General features: G+C 36.3%; 1 protein-coding gene across 2 annotated transcripts in view; it reads left to right on the forward strand.

Annotated features, from left to right (window-relative positions):
• Positions 1-13,634, forward strand: part of dgkaa (diacylglycerol kinase, alpha a) — a 40,311-nt gene that overhangs the window by 25,007 nt on the left and 1,670 nt on the right. Inside the window, exons 9-22 of one of the 2 annotated variants that reach the window (XM_048177231.1) lie at positions 3,989-4,106; positions 4,971-5,059; positions 6,244-6,363; positions 6,523-6,621; positions 7,827-7,913; positions 8,025-8,098; positions 8,199-8,273; positions 8,504-8,589; positions 8,700-8,789; positions 8,870-9,030; positions 9,229-9,293; positions 10,201-10,291; positions 10,681-10,858; positions 11,511-11,628. In XM_048177231.1, the coding sequence (XP_048033188.1) occupies positions 3,989-4,106; positions 4,971-5,059; positions 6,244-6,363; positions 6,523-6,621; positions 7,827-7,913; positions 8,025-8,098; positions 8,199-8,273; positions 8,504-8,589; positions 8,700-8,789; positions 8,870-9,030; positions 9,229-9,293; positions 10,201-10,291; positions 10,681-10,858; positions 11,511-11,628 (1,451 nt within the window). Of the gene's footprint in view, positions 1-3,988; positions 4,123-4,970; positions 5,060-6,243; positions 6,364-6,522; positions 6,622-7,826; positions 7,914-8,024; positions 8,099-8,198; positions 8,274-8,503; positions 8,590-8,699; positions 8,790-8,869; positions 9,031-9,228; positions 9,294-10,200; positions 10,292-10,680; positions 10,859-11,510; positions 11,629-13,634 lie in introns of those variants that run through there. The other variant, XM_048177232.1, reaches the window with a different exon arrangement.

Here is a 13,634-nt window from a genome sequence, read left to right on the forward strand (position 1 = left end):
TTTAAATTTGATTTATCATATTAGAATAATTTCTGAAGGTCATGTTTAATCATGTTTAATTTATTTATTTAAACCCTGGTGTAACAGTGACACTTCTAAGGCAAGCTTGCATACATGTAAACGCTTATATGCACAACCAACATTAGCAATATTTTTATTTTAAATTTGATATAATTTATTATTTTTTTATATATTTTTATGTTTAATTTTTGTTACATTTTTCATTTTATTATTATTATTATTATTATTATTTATTTTACTTTTTTTACAAGCATGTATGGATGGTGTCCACATATTTTGGCCATATATTCATGATCGGGGGTGGGGGCAGATTTAAAACTTTAAAGGTGCCCTCGAATGAAAAATTGAATTTATCTTGGCATTGTTAAATAACAAGAGTTCAGTACATGGAAATGACATACAGTGAGTCTCAAACAACATTGTTTCCTCCTTTTTATATAAATCTCATTTGTTTAAAAGACCTCCGAAGAACAGGCGAATCTCAACATAACACTGACTGTTACGTAACAGTCGGGGTGTACGCCCCCAATATTTGCATATGCCAGCTCATGTTTCCCAACATTATGAAAGGCATTAGACAAGGGCAGCCAGTATTAACGTCTGGATGTGCACTGCTGAATAATCAGACTAGGTAAGCAAGCAAGAACAATAGCGAAAAATGGCAGATGGAGCAATAATAACTGACATGATCCATGATAACATGATATTTTTAGTGATATTTGTAAACTGTCTTTCTAAATGTTTCGTTAGCATGTTGCTAATGTACTGTTAAATGTGGTTAAAGTTACCATCGTTTTATTACTGTATTCACGGAGACAAGAGAGCTGTCACTATTTTCATTTTTAAACACTTGCAGTCTGTATAATGCATAAACACAACTTCATTCTTTATAAATCTCTCCAACAGAGTAGCATTAGCCGTTAGCCACGGAGCACTATCAAACTCATTCAAAATCAGAAGTAAACAATATAACAGTATACAATACTCACATAATCCGACGCATACATGCCGCATGCATGACGAACACTTTGTAAAGATCCATTTTGAGGGTTATATTAGCTGTGTAAACTTTGTTAAGGCACTGTTCAAGGCAAGCGCGAGCTCTGTGGGCGTGGACCACGGGATTTAAAGGGGCCACAGCATAAAATCGGCGCGTTTATAATGATGCCCCAAAATAGGCAGTTAAAAAAATTTAATTAAAAAAAATCTATGGGGTATTTTGATCTGAAACTTCACAGACACATTCAGGGGACACCTTAGACTTATATTACATCTTTTAAAAACATAATCTAGGGCACCTTTAAGGCCTGGTTTCACAGACAGGGCTTAGACTAAGCCAGGATTAGGTTTTAGTTCAATTAGGGTATTTAGTTAGCTTTTATAAACCTACCTTATTAAAAAAAAAACATGACTGGTGTGCATCTTGAGACAAAACAATGGCACTGACATATTTTAAGATATATCAGTACAAGTTTCTTTCAGTTGAAACAGCTCAAACATGCATTTTAGTCTAGGACTAGCTTAAGCCTTGTCTGTGAAACCGGGGGTAAGAATTTTTCAGTGATAAACACATATTGATTTTCTAATAATCTAAATATTGCAGCATATGTCTGTGGTGGTTCCCAACCAGAAGGAAGCAAAAAACATACCAGCAGTGTGATGCAAATAGATTTGTGAATCTTTGCAAACCTGATATCCTATGAATCTCATTAGCATGCCATATATAGGATCTACTTTACATAAGATCTCATTAAAATAAGCATGCATTCAGAATATCCCTCACATGCATTTTTTTCACACAAGCCATTTTGCAGCTTTAGAATGCAAGCTCATGCTAGCATCCAGCAAGTAACGCTATAGCAGTAGCTGGCTTCACACTCCTCTGGAGGGGCAACATAAGCCGTCTAACTCCCGAGACTCCTCTGTCTGTCCACACTGTGCCAGTGCATGACCTGGAGACAAGCCACAGGGTTAACAGCAGCTTTTTTCCATGACTAAATACACCTAAATATAAAAAAACCAAAGTTCAACCCAATAAATGCTAAGCTTATGTCACTTTCGCACTAAAAATAAATATAAGTATACTTCACAGTTAAACCACATACACAAAGTCAATGCGGAAGTTACGATTACAAGTAATTTGTTGTTAACTCCAGCAGTAACAGTCAGTTACGTACAGATCACATAGATTGTTTTGAACACAGAAGGCTGACATGAATTTAGTCATGTTAAACTCATATTCCCGATGTCTTGCATTTGCGATCCAGAGCTTTGTAGCATGGTCATGCTCAACCATGTATCAAAGCCAGGGACTTCCCCGTGTGCTATTTCTACCTGCCCGAGCGACGCACGAGGGCTATGCTGAGCCATTGGGCACAGTTACAGCATGGTTGTGTGGGCTACAGTTTCTGACCTCCTGTTCGGCTGCCTGAAGTTCCCGCCTGAGTCATCCAAACCAATAATATTATGCATTATTAATAATTCTCTGATGTGACTGCATGAGTCAATGTCCTCAGCCCACCCTAACCACCTTCAGCCAGCCGCTGAATTAATAAAAAAATAGCCAGTAGGTGTAAGATAAGGAAACAATGTGAAATAAACAAGACGACACTTGTGCGAGTCACCGACAGTGTTAAAAACACTTTGCACTGATTATCATTTTATTTACGCTTAAGTCGTCATCTGTTTCTTTAATAGATGAATACATTTCATTTCATTAAGATAAAAATGGCAAAAAACACCAAAAAGCACTATCAAAGTAGTGACTCAAGCACTTTATTCCAAGTCTTCTGAAGTCATATGAAAGTGTTTTGTGAGGATTTATCAAACTTTCCATCCAGTGAATTGAACTCAAGAACTGAATCTGTGAATAAATTATCTGATTGTTTTCATTGATCTTGTTCACAGATCCAACAGATTAGTTCATGAATCACAAATTGTTCATGAATCGTGACTTATAGTGAAATTTTGGCTAATTTTTGCAGGATGCACGTTTCTGTTGGTCGACGTGATGAATTTGTATTTCACGAGTTCACACTTACAAATAAGTCAGGTAAATAAATTGGAAAACGTATTTGGCGTGCTGTCCAGGGAGAGGGCTCCGAGCTCAGTAATCGGCCCGAACACAGAGTACCCCCCCCTTTAGATTATATGAAGTAACCCAGAGAGTGTGAGGAGACGGGGTGGTGGAGGGATTCTGGAAACTGTCGAGGATCCTTGTGTGAGTTTTGACTGTGATTATATACAGGCCTGAACTCATGCCGATTGGGTAGATACGTTGATTACAGATTGTTGACAGCTGGTTGAGATGACGTAATCATTAAGATGACGTAATGATTGGGTAGCTTATTTGACTTGTTCCTGCTGAACTATGTTAATAAAACATAATGTTGCGAAATTTGTGTTGGGGAAATCTTTCGCCCACACGCAAAATTCTCAATCACATGGATTCCCATTAAAATGACTGGATTTCACTCACAAAACTTTACTGAATAATGGTAAATGTAATCGTTCACAGTGGTTCTCAGGTTAACAGTTCACTGGAGAGGGATAATATCACTGAATAATGACTTCATCTCGGAAGACCTGGAAAAGTCATATGGAATGCTTTTTTGCAATTTTTTTGATTCAGAATTATCATTGTGAGATATTACTGTTACACTTTTACAATGTGAACATTTTTTAAAATATATTAATTCTTCTGTTGCACAGAAGAAAGTCAGTCATGCAGGTTTGAAATGATATGAGAGTGATTGAATTATGACAGAATTTAAATTTTTCTTGTCATGAGGCTACATACTCTGTCATAGCGGTTTCTTTACCTTTTTTTTTACCTTGTATCTACAGTAACACTCTGGTTAGAGGCATGTTAAAGAATGTAAAGCATTAGCCTCATAAAAACATATTTGAGCTAGATTATCAAGAAAAACATAATCTGTTCTCTAACCTGTTTTTCCGTTTTCCCAAGATGACCCAAAGAGATGGCCAGCACCTGTGGAGGATGAAACATTTCAACAAGCCTGTGTACTGCAACGTCTGTCAGAATATGCTGCTGGGGCTCCGCAAACAGGGTCTCTGCTGCACCTGTGAGTGGAATTCTGGGTAATTTGCAAGAAAGGTTCACAGATTGTTTTGCAAATGCAATTAATATTTCCAGACTGCCAATAAAATGTTTCATTTTAACAATTAAAATGCTGAAATTGTCAAGATACAGTCCAGAAATCCAATGTATCAATGTGTTTTGTGGTCATCTACCTAGCTATGTAGTTATGTAGTTAGCTATGTTCTGCTCATATCACCCTGATCTCCACTGGCTTCCAGTTGCTTACCATATTAAATTCAAAATTCTCCTGCTCGCTTTTAAATCTTTGCATGGCTTGGCTCCCCCTTATCTTTGTAACATGCTCGTCCCCTACACTCCGACTCGCTCACTACGTTCCTCTGACTCTGGCCTTCTCATTGACCCTCAATGGGGGGCAGATCATTCAGTGTTGTTGCTCCAAAACTCTGGAATTCTCTCCCCCGCTCACTCTGTTGTGCTAATAATATTTCTGAATTTAAATCAATACTCAACTCACTTATTTTCTGAATGTCATGTCTCTGAATTGATGGATTGATTTATTGATTATTTAACTAATAATTCTCTGAATGTTATGTCTCTTAAGTTCTGTTTTGCATTTTGTTGTGCTTGATTCTTTTCTTCTGTATGCTGCCCTGTCCATATAATATTCCTTTACTGTATCTTCTAACTATTGTTTGTCATCATTGTCTACTCTACTTGTATTATCTCTTCCTTGTTAAATGAACATTGTAAAGCGTCCTTGAGCTCTGGAAAGGTGCTATACAAATAAAAATTATTATTATTATTATTATAGTTATGCATAATCTAGTGATTCCATATGTTTAGTTCTGATCAGTTTGGTATGACAACCATTCGCTATCATACACAGGCTGCAAATACACAGTCCATGGCCGGTGTGCCAATAAAAACCCGTCTCCTTGCACCCGCACATATGTGATGTCAAAGAAAGAAACGGGGGTAAGTACACTGTACTCTTTTCTTTTCTTTTCATTTTTAAATTCAGTTTAAAACCAATACTGTTAAACATCCAAGGAGTGTATGACATAGTAACAGTAAATAGCATAAAATCAATATGCATAAAACATAAAAAAAAGGAAACCTTTTGTGCCACCTTTGTTATATAATTTATAAATTTATATATACAAAAGTAAAAACCTTTACTAAAATAAAACTAAAAAAATTATATAATTTATAAAATTTAAATAAAAATTAAAATTTATAATAAAAATCTGGGCGGGTATATGAAACGGTGTCAATCGGCAGTTGGTCATTAACATTTTTATGAATTCTAACAAAATTGTGAAAACATGAATGTGAACAATTGTGAACAAATGTGAACGACGCTCGGGACAACTGATGGGACTGCATTGTCACAAAAGTTTAAGCCTTGCCAATTTAAATATTCAAGCACATGAAAACGCAAAAGGGAACTCAGTTCGTTAGTCGCATGCTGTGTGGGATGTTGCAGACATTCGAAGCGCACAAAGTCACTGACAACACGCGAATACTGAATTGAGCTTTCTTTCATGCCTTTTTGCGCTTGAACAGACATATTCAAACAAAATTACATCAAAATGCCCGTCTTGGCAAGTATCCTTGTAAACATAATCAGTTATATCGGTTAATACGCATGTGAATCAGTATACTGGATCTGTGCATTCGCTCTTAAAGTGACAGCAGCCTAATATTCCTGCTGCTGTCTGCGTTTTTAATGTTAATCAAACAACAAAAACAAAGGACAGTCACTCATTGCTCTTGACTGAATAACTTTTGTAACTTTAATAAGGATTAATCTATGTTTCATGACTGGTAAAAAATATTTATGGCTGGTAAAGTCACTGGCCATTGGCAAGTGTGGCAAAAAGTTAGTTTTAGGCCCTCAGCTCATCTCTTTTAAATAGTGTAAAATGGGCTGCATGTCTTTAAAAAAATCTGTTTATTTCTTTTCAACTGTGAACATTATCCAGGTCTTGTAATGAGGGTGTCTCAATAGGGTTTTCTATTGTAAACCCTACATATTGGGCCTAGCGGAGAAGGGACCCTCTTCAAGCATCTCCTATAAGCTTCTTTCTTTAGTACTGCCATCCAGTGGACAGTGGAAATGTAAACTGCAAATGTTCACCTCATTTGTCTGTATGCAGATTGCGGCCCATGACTGGGTGAGCGGAAACTGTGATTCTGGGAAGTGTGACCGGTGTCAGAAGAAGATCAAGAGTTTGCACGGTCTTACTGGGAAACGATGTGTCTGGTGTCACACCATGGTGAGATTGGGACTTCTGAAAAGCTACATTACATTTTACAGTTACTGTAAACACTGTTGATAAAATATCACTCTCAATATCAGAGGCCTCATGAAGCAGGTCAATTTGTCATTCACTCTGGTTCATTATTTTTTATTACTTTTTACTGTCATAATTTAGAGACATGATGAGTGTGCAACCCAGGAACCCTTCGAATGTGATTGTGGCCCTTTCAGAGATCATATCTTACCACCATGGGCAATTTATCCCGTCATCAAGGTAATGCAAACAAAAGTCTCTCTGGAAGACCCAGTAAATAACATGGATACAAGTTGCAGTATTTGCAACCATACTATACAGCAAAATACACTCATTTATACTTATTTAATTAATTTAATTCTAGGCCAGTGGTCAAAGTCACTCCTCCTGCATGATTATGAGAACTGATTGTTTGCTTACCATCTAATCTACCCAAGACTTTAAAGGGTTTGTTCACCCAAAAATGAAAATTCTGTCGTTTATTACTTACCCTCATGCTGTTCCACACCCGTAAGACCTTCATTAACACAAATGAAGATATTTTAGTTGAAATCTGATGGCTCCGTGAGGCCTCCATAGGGAGCAATGACACTTCCTCTCTCAAGATCCATAAAGGTACTAAAAACATATTTAAATCCGTTAATGTGAGCACAGTGGTTCAATATTAATATTATAAAGCGACGAGAATATTTTTGGAGCGCCAAAAAAACTAAATAACGACTTCTTTAGTGGTGGCCGATTTCAAAACACTGCTTCAGGAAGCATCGGAGCGCAGATGAATCAGTGTGTCGAATCTGCTGTTCGGAGCGCCAAAGTCACGTGATTTTAGCCGTTGGCAGTTTGACACGCGATCTGAATCATGATTCGACACACTGATTCATAACGCTCCGAATCTTCCTGAAGCAGTGTTTTGAAATCGGCCATCACTAAATAAGTCGTTATTTTGTTTTTTTGGCGCTCCAAAAATATTCTCGTCGCCTTATAATATTAATATTGAACCACTGTACTACTCATTTTTTTTTTTCAGAACCACTGTATTTTTGGGTGAACTAACCCTTTAATATCTTATTGTTAGGAGATGATCAGTGATATTCGCTTCACCTGTGACTGGTCATAGTTTTGGCTTATCAGTGTCTGTATATAGATTAATATAATATGATATAATATAGTTCTGATAATATTTTATTACATAAGGGGCCTATTTTGTTAGACAGTGGGGGGCCTTCAAGTCAAAAAAGTTTTTTTTTTTTTTTTTTTTTTTTTTTTTACCTAAGCAAGAAATATGTTCCTGGTTTATCAGATAATAAATATTGCCTACAAAGCTCTTTGGCTGCACAAAAGCACAACACCACCATTTTGTTATACTAAAAACATCATGAAGATAGTTAAACACAGATTATTTGTGATTCTCCTTTGTACATTTTGTTCTTTGTTTCCTCACTTAGGAGAGGCAAAACTGCATAAAGAACGGCTGTACAGTTGCAGGTGATGACAGTGACCACAACACTACACCTGATGGACAGGTACTACAGGTAAGACACAGCATGGACATTCTTTTATGTTTCTGCTGCCTTACCAGGCAGAGACAATAGGCACTGAATGACGGCAGTGAAACTAAAGCACAGCTTCCTGTCCCCAAATAGATAAACCCAATTCCTGACACTCATCCTCTTTTGGTGTTTGTAAATCCTAAAAGCGGCGGTAAACAGGGAGAGAGGTGAGAACACATCCATCCATCCATCCATTATCTAATTGAATGTGTTAGATATGTGTATTTTAAATCGCAGTTTTTAATCACTAAATATGTATTTTTACAGAGTCCTTCGGAAATTCCAATACTTGTTGAATCCTCGGCAGGTCTATAACCTTTCCAATGGTGGACCAGGACCAGGGTAAGGACATCACTACCATTTCAGCATATATAAATATTTATTTGTGCCCTGCATCCACTTGGTTGGAAAACAAAAACTATTAAAAATGGACTAAAGATAAAAAAATGCATGATATCATCCACATTTTATGTTTCATAGATGTGGATGGTCTTAAACTGTGTATAATACCTTAACAGAAGTTTGTAGAAACTCAAAGTAGTAATCTATGTGATCATCTGTTTCCAAACCAGGTTATGTTTCTTCAGAAATCTGCCAGACTTTAGAATATTAGTTTGTGGCGGTGACGGCACAGTGGGCTGGATCCTCGATGCTATAGGTTGGAAACTAAAACGAAACATACTTTCTGTGACGCTCAAAGCAAAACAGTATGAACATGTTTTGCTCTCATTTCACTCTCAATCAACTGTTCTTTTCAATTCCTCAAAGATAAAGCCAACCTGCCAGTGCGCCCCCCGGTGGCCGTGCTTCCTCTTGGCACAGGAAATGATCTTGCACGCTGTCTTCGGTGGGGAGGAGGTGAGGACAGAAGCTGAACTTGAAATTTGAACACGTTCCTGTGTGTCTATATTTAGTGTCTCACGGTTATGATGCCGTAGGTTATGATGGGATGGATCTGGGCCGGATCTTGAAGGACATTGAGAGCAGTTCTGTGGTCCCGATGGATCGCTGGAGCATACAGGTGACCCTGGAGGACAGTCAGGAGAGAGGTGATCCTGTTCCCTATGAAATCATCAACAACTACTTCTCCATTGGAGTGGTAAGACACTTACAGTACAGCATTCATCTGAAATCGTCTAATATATTACCTTTAAAGGTAGTTTCAAGACTTTCTTTCTTTGATTTTTCTGCTAATATGATATGTTATTTGTGAAGAAAAATACAAATTATAATAATAAAGAATATTTTACTAATAGTATATTTATCATTCTCTCTGTTTTGGCTGTGTCTGGAACAGGATGCCTCCATTGCTCACCGCTTCCACACTATGAGAGAGAAACATCCACAGAAGTTTAACAGCAGGTGAGCATGTCACACACTAAACCCCACTAGAGGCAACAGGTCTACTTAGCAATAAGTATTTCTTTACGATATTTTCTTAAAAATACACAAAATCCATCACCTAATTTTAGTAGTTAATGATATGAGACAATAACTTAGTCTTGGCTTTTTATAATTATGCTGTGTTTGTACACAGGGCATATATCTAATGTCCATTACAATGCACATTGGTTTTGAACAGTGGATTTTATGTAAATCATTAATTTTTTAATTTAAAAATAAAAATATTTTTTAACTAAAAAATTAAATTTAATTAATTCAGCAAGGGTTACATTAAAATGAATCAAAAGTGACAGTAAAAACTTTTATATTGCTACATAAGATTTCTCAGTTTCCACAAAATATTAAGTAGCACAACCATTTTTAACATTTATAATAATAATAAATGTTACTTGAGGAACAAATCAGCATATTAGAATGATTTCTGAAGGATCATGTGACACTGAAGACTGGAGTAATGATGCTGAAAATTCAGCTTTGATCACAGGAATAAATTACACTTCAAAATATATTAAAATAGAAAACAGTTTTTTTAAATTGTAATAATATTTCACAATATTACTGTTTTTACTTTCATTTTTGATCAAATAAATGCAGTCTTGGTGAGAATAAGAGACTTCTGTCAAAAACATTACAAAAAAATCTTACTGACCCCAATCTTTTGAATGGAAGTGTATATTTGTAATAGTTTGATTTATTACTTCTTTTTTTTTGAAAAGCAGTTTGCCTTGGCAGCATCCATTTTAATGATAATTTCTGATTTGGGAGGAACCATATGACCAAAACCATAAACCATAAAAAACTCAAGCCTGAAAAGGCTTGCATGAGTTTGTGGCTTCCACTTCATGCATATATATCTTTCTTTCAGGATGAAGAACAAACTTTGGTATTTTGAATTTGCCACATCCGAGACAATCTCAGCATCTTGTAAAAAACTCAAGGAGTGTCTCACCATTGAGGTAAGAAAAAATGCTTCACACAAAAAAAAGAGAGATCACACTCCCATGTGAGTTCAAAGAGGTTATTGATCATTCCAGCTACCCTTGTTCCTTCTTCCCTTGTGCTGAAAGCCCATCAAAAAGCATCAACTAAAAAGCATGAACACAGTGAGGGCATTAGAGTGATGAAACCTGTTATTAACCTGCTTTTGGTATTAGTCGTCTGTCAGAGCTCAAGCCAGGCCCATTTCAATCTACCAGATCAGGGCCATTCATTCAGAATATGAAGCAAATGCAATTCATTACTTAAAAATCTGCTTACGCACGTTAGAAGTATCCGCTTGAAATAATTTTAAATATGGAAAAACGGAATGGAACTGACTCCAGCGCCTCTGTCTGGCCTTATCCAGTGTTGCGGGAACCAGTTGGATCTCAGTAGTCTTTCTCTGGAGGGAATCGCCGTCCTCAACATTCCCAGCATGCACGGCGGCTCCAACCTGTGGGGTGAAGCCAAAAAAAGTGACAGAGGGGACCAGGACTTGCCCGAGGTCATAGTAGACCCTGAAGTCTTAAAAGTGAGCCCACAAGGTACGTTTCGTTATATATAGAGATAAACTTTTAAAGTGCCCCTATTATGTTATTTTAAAAGTTCCTAAATTTGTTTTAGAGGTCACCTACAATAGGTTTAAATACAGGTCAAAAAACACTTTAATTTTCTCATAATATACACTGCAGCATCACATCTTTTCTCACAGTGTCTGAAACAGTTCAGATTCGGTCTCTCTAAACTTTTACTTTCTGAGAGCCTGCTCTACTCTGATTGGTCAAATGGCCCAGTCTGTTGTGATTGGTGTTGGAAATTAAATGGACATTACCATAACTGAATTTCAGCTCCGGATGCTTCCTCAGCTTTTGTATACAAGTGATATGAACAGGTGTCTGTTTTATCAATCCCTCATCCTTTGGAAATGCACAAGTGGATTTGCTTTCACAGTGCAGAAAACGGCATCTTCTCGACATGTTGACAACACTAACCAAACTCTTCCAGGCCTCAGCTACAACTCGTTTCAGGCAGTTCAGAATCGTTTCTTTCTTTTGGGAGACAATAACTCCATTTATTGTGCAGTTTGATCTTTGAAACTTTGCAGACCTTTTACATTCACAAAAATATCTGAAAAAGTATAATAGGGGCACTAACATTAAGGTTATTTAAAACACTCAAATGAATGTCTTCAAACAGACATGAGCGATAAACGTGTGGAATTGGTGGGATTGGAAGGAGCCATTGAGATGGGACAGATATACACAGGGCTGAAGAGCGCAGTCCGGCTTGCCAAAACATCTCAGATTACCATCAGGTGAGACAAACAGTTACCAACAAATGTCAGCAATGGATGTCTGTAAACAAGCTCACACTTATGGAAGCTTGTTTCCGCCATGAAATAAAAAATAAACAAGGTAATTGAGACTTTTTTTTTCTCGCAATTCTGACTTTTTTTCTCACAATTGCGAGTTTATATCTCTCGATTCCAATTTTTTTTACTCGCAATTGCGAGTTTACATCTCACAATTCTGACTTTTTCTCGCAATTTCAAGTTTGTATCTCTCAATTCCGACTTTTCTTCTCGCAATTGCAAGTATGTATCTCTCAATTCAAACTTTTTTTCTCGCAATTGCAAGTTTGTATCTCTCAATTCAAACTTTTTTTCTCGCAATTGCAAGTATGTATCTCTCAATTCAAACTTTTTTTCTCGCAATTGCAAGTATGTTTCTCTCAATTCTGACTTTTTTTCTCGCAATTGCAGGTTTGTATCTCTCAATTCAAACTTTTTTTCTCGCAATTGCAAGTTTGTATCTCTCAATTCAAACTTTTTTTCTCGCAATTGCAAGTATGTATCTCTCAATTCAAACTTTTTTTCTCGCAATTGCAAGTATGTATCTCTCAATTCAAACTTTTTTTCTCGCAATTGCAAGTATGTTTCTCTCAATTCCGACTTTTCTTCTCGCAATTGCAAGTTTGTATCTCTCAATTCAAACTTTTTTTCTTGCAATTGCAAGTATGTTTCTCTCAATTCTGACTTTTCTTCTCGCAATTGCAAGTTTGTATCTCTCAATTCAAACTTTTTTTCTCGCAATTGCAAGTATGTTTCTCTCAATTCCGACTTTTCTTCTCGCAATTGCAAGTTTGTATCTCTCAATTCCGACTTTTCTTTCTCGCAATTGCAAGTTTGTATCTCTCAATTCAAACTTTTTTCTCGCAATTTCAAGTTTATATCTCGCAATTCTTTTTTTCTCGCAATTGCAAGTATGTTTCTCTCAATTCCGACTTTTCTTCTCGCAATTGCAAGTTTGTATCTCTCAATTCCGACTTTTCTTCTCGCAATTGCAAGTATGTTTCTCTCAATTCCGACTTTTCTTCTCGCAATTGCAAGTTTGTATCTCTCAATTCAAACTTTTTTCTTGCAATTGCAAGTTTGTATCTCTCAATTCCGACTTTTATCGCAATTGCAAGTTTATCTCTTAATTCCGACTTTTTTTCTCACAATTGCGAGTTTATATCTCACAATTCTGACTTTTTTCCTCACAATTGTGAGTTTATCTCTCAATTCCAACTTTTCTTCTCGCAATTGCAAGTTTATATATCGCAATTCTGACTTTTTTCTCAGAATTGCGAGATATAAACTCACAATTGCAAGTTATAAAGTCAGAATTGCGAGTTATAAAGTCAGAATTGCATGATATAAACTCGCAATTGTGAAGAAAAAAAGTCAAAATTGCGAGTTTATATCTCGCAATTCTGACCTTTTTTCTCGCAATTGTGAGATATAAACTCGCAATTGCGTGTTATAAAGTTCAATTGTGAGGAGAAAAAAGACTTACGTTTTTTGTCAGAATTGCGAGTTTATATCTCACAGTTCTGACTTTATAACTTGCAATTCTTAATGTTTTTTATAAGAATTTTGAGATATAAACACAATTGCAAGTTATAAAGTCAGAATTGTGTAATAAAAACTAGCAGCTGCAAGAAAAAAATCAGAATTGCGAGATATAGAGTTCAAATCTCGCAATTGCGTGAAGAATTTTGAGGGGGAAAAAGTCGCAATTACCTTTTTTATTTTTTTATTTAGTGGTGGATACAAGCTTCCATACTTACAAGTCAAGACATGCTCAGACATGTTCATTACTGTCAGTCTGCATACCCTACATTTGCATACTCATTCACATTTTATTCAAAATTGAAATATTCAATTTACATCCCATTAATTCTTTTGTCATTTGTCATTGTCAAAATAAAAGTGTGCTTAGTCACCCAAGCAATTGTGCATTATATCATTCACTCATTATTTTTGTTTCTAAAAATGTT

This window comes from Megalobrama amblycephala, linkage group LG24 (assembly GCF_018812025.1).
Source record: "Megalobrama amblycephala isolate DHTTF-2021 linkage group LG24, ASM1881202v1, whole genome shotgun sequence".
Classification (NCBI taxonomy): domain Eukaryota; kingdom Metazoa; phylum Chordata; class Actinopteri; order Cypriniformes; family Xenocyprididae; genus Megalobrama; species Megalobrama amblycephala.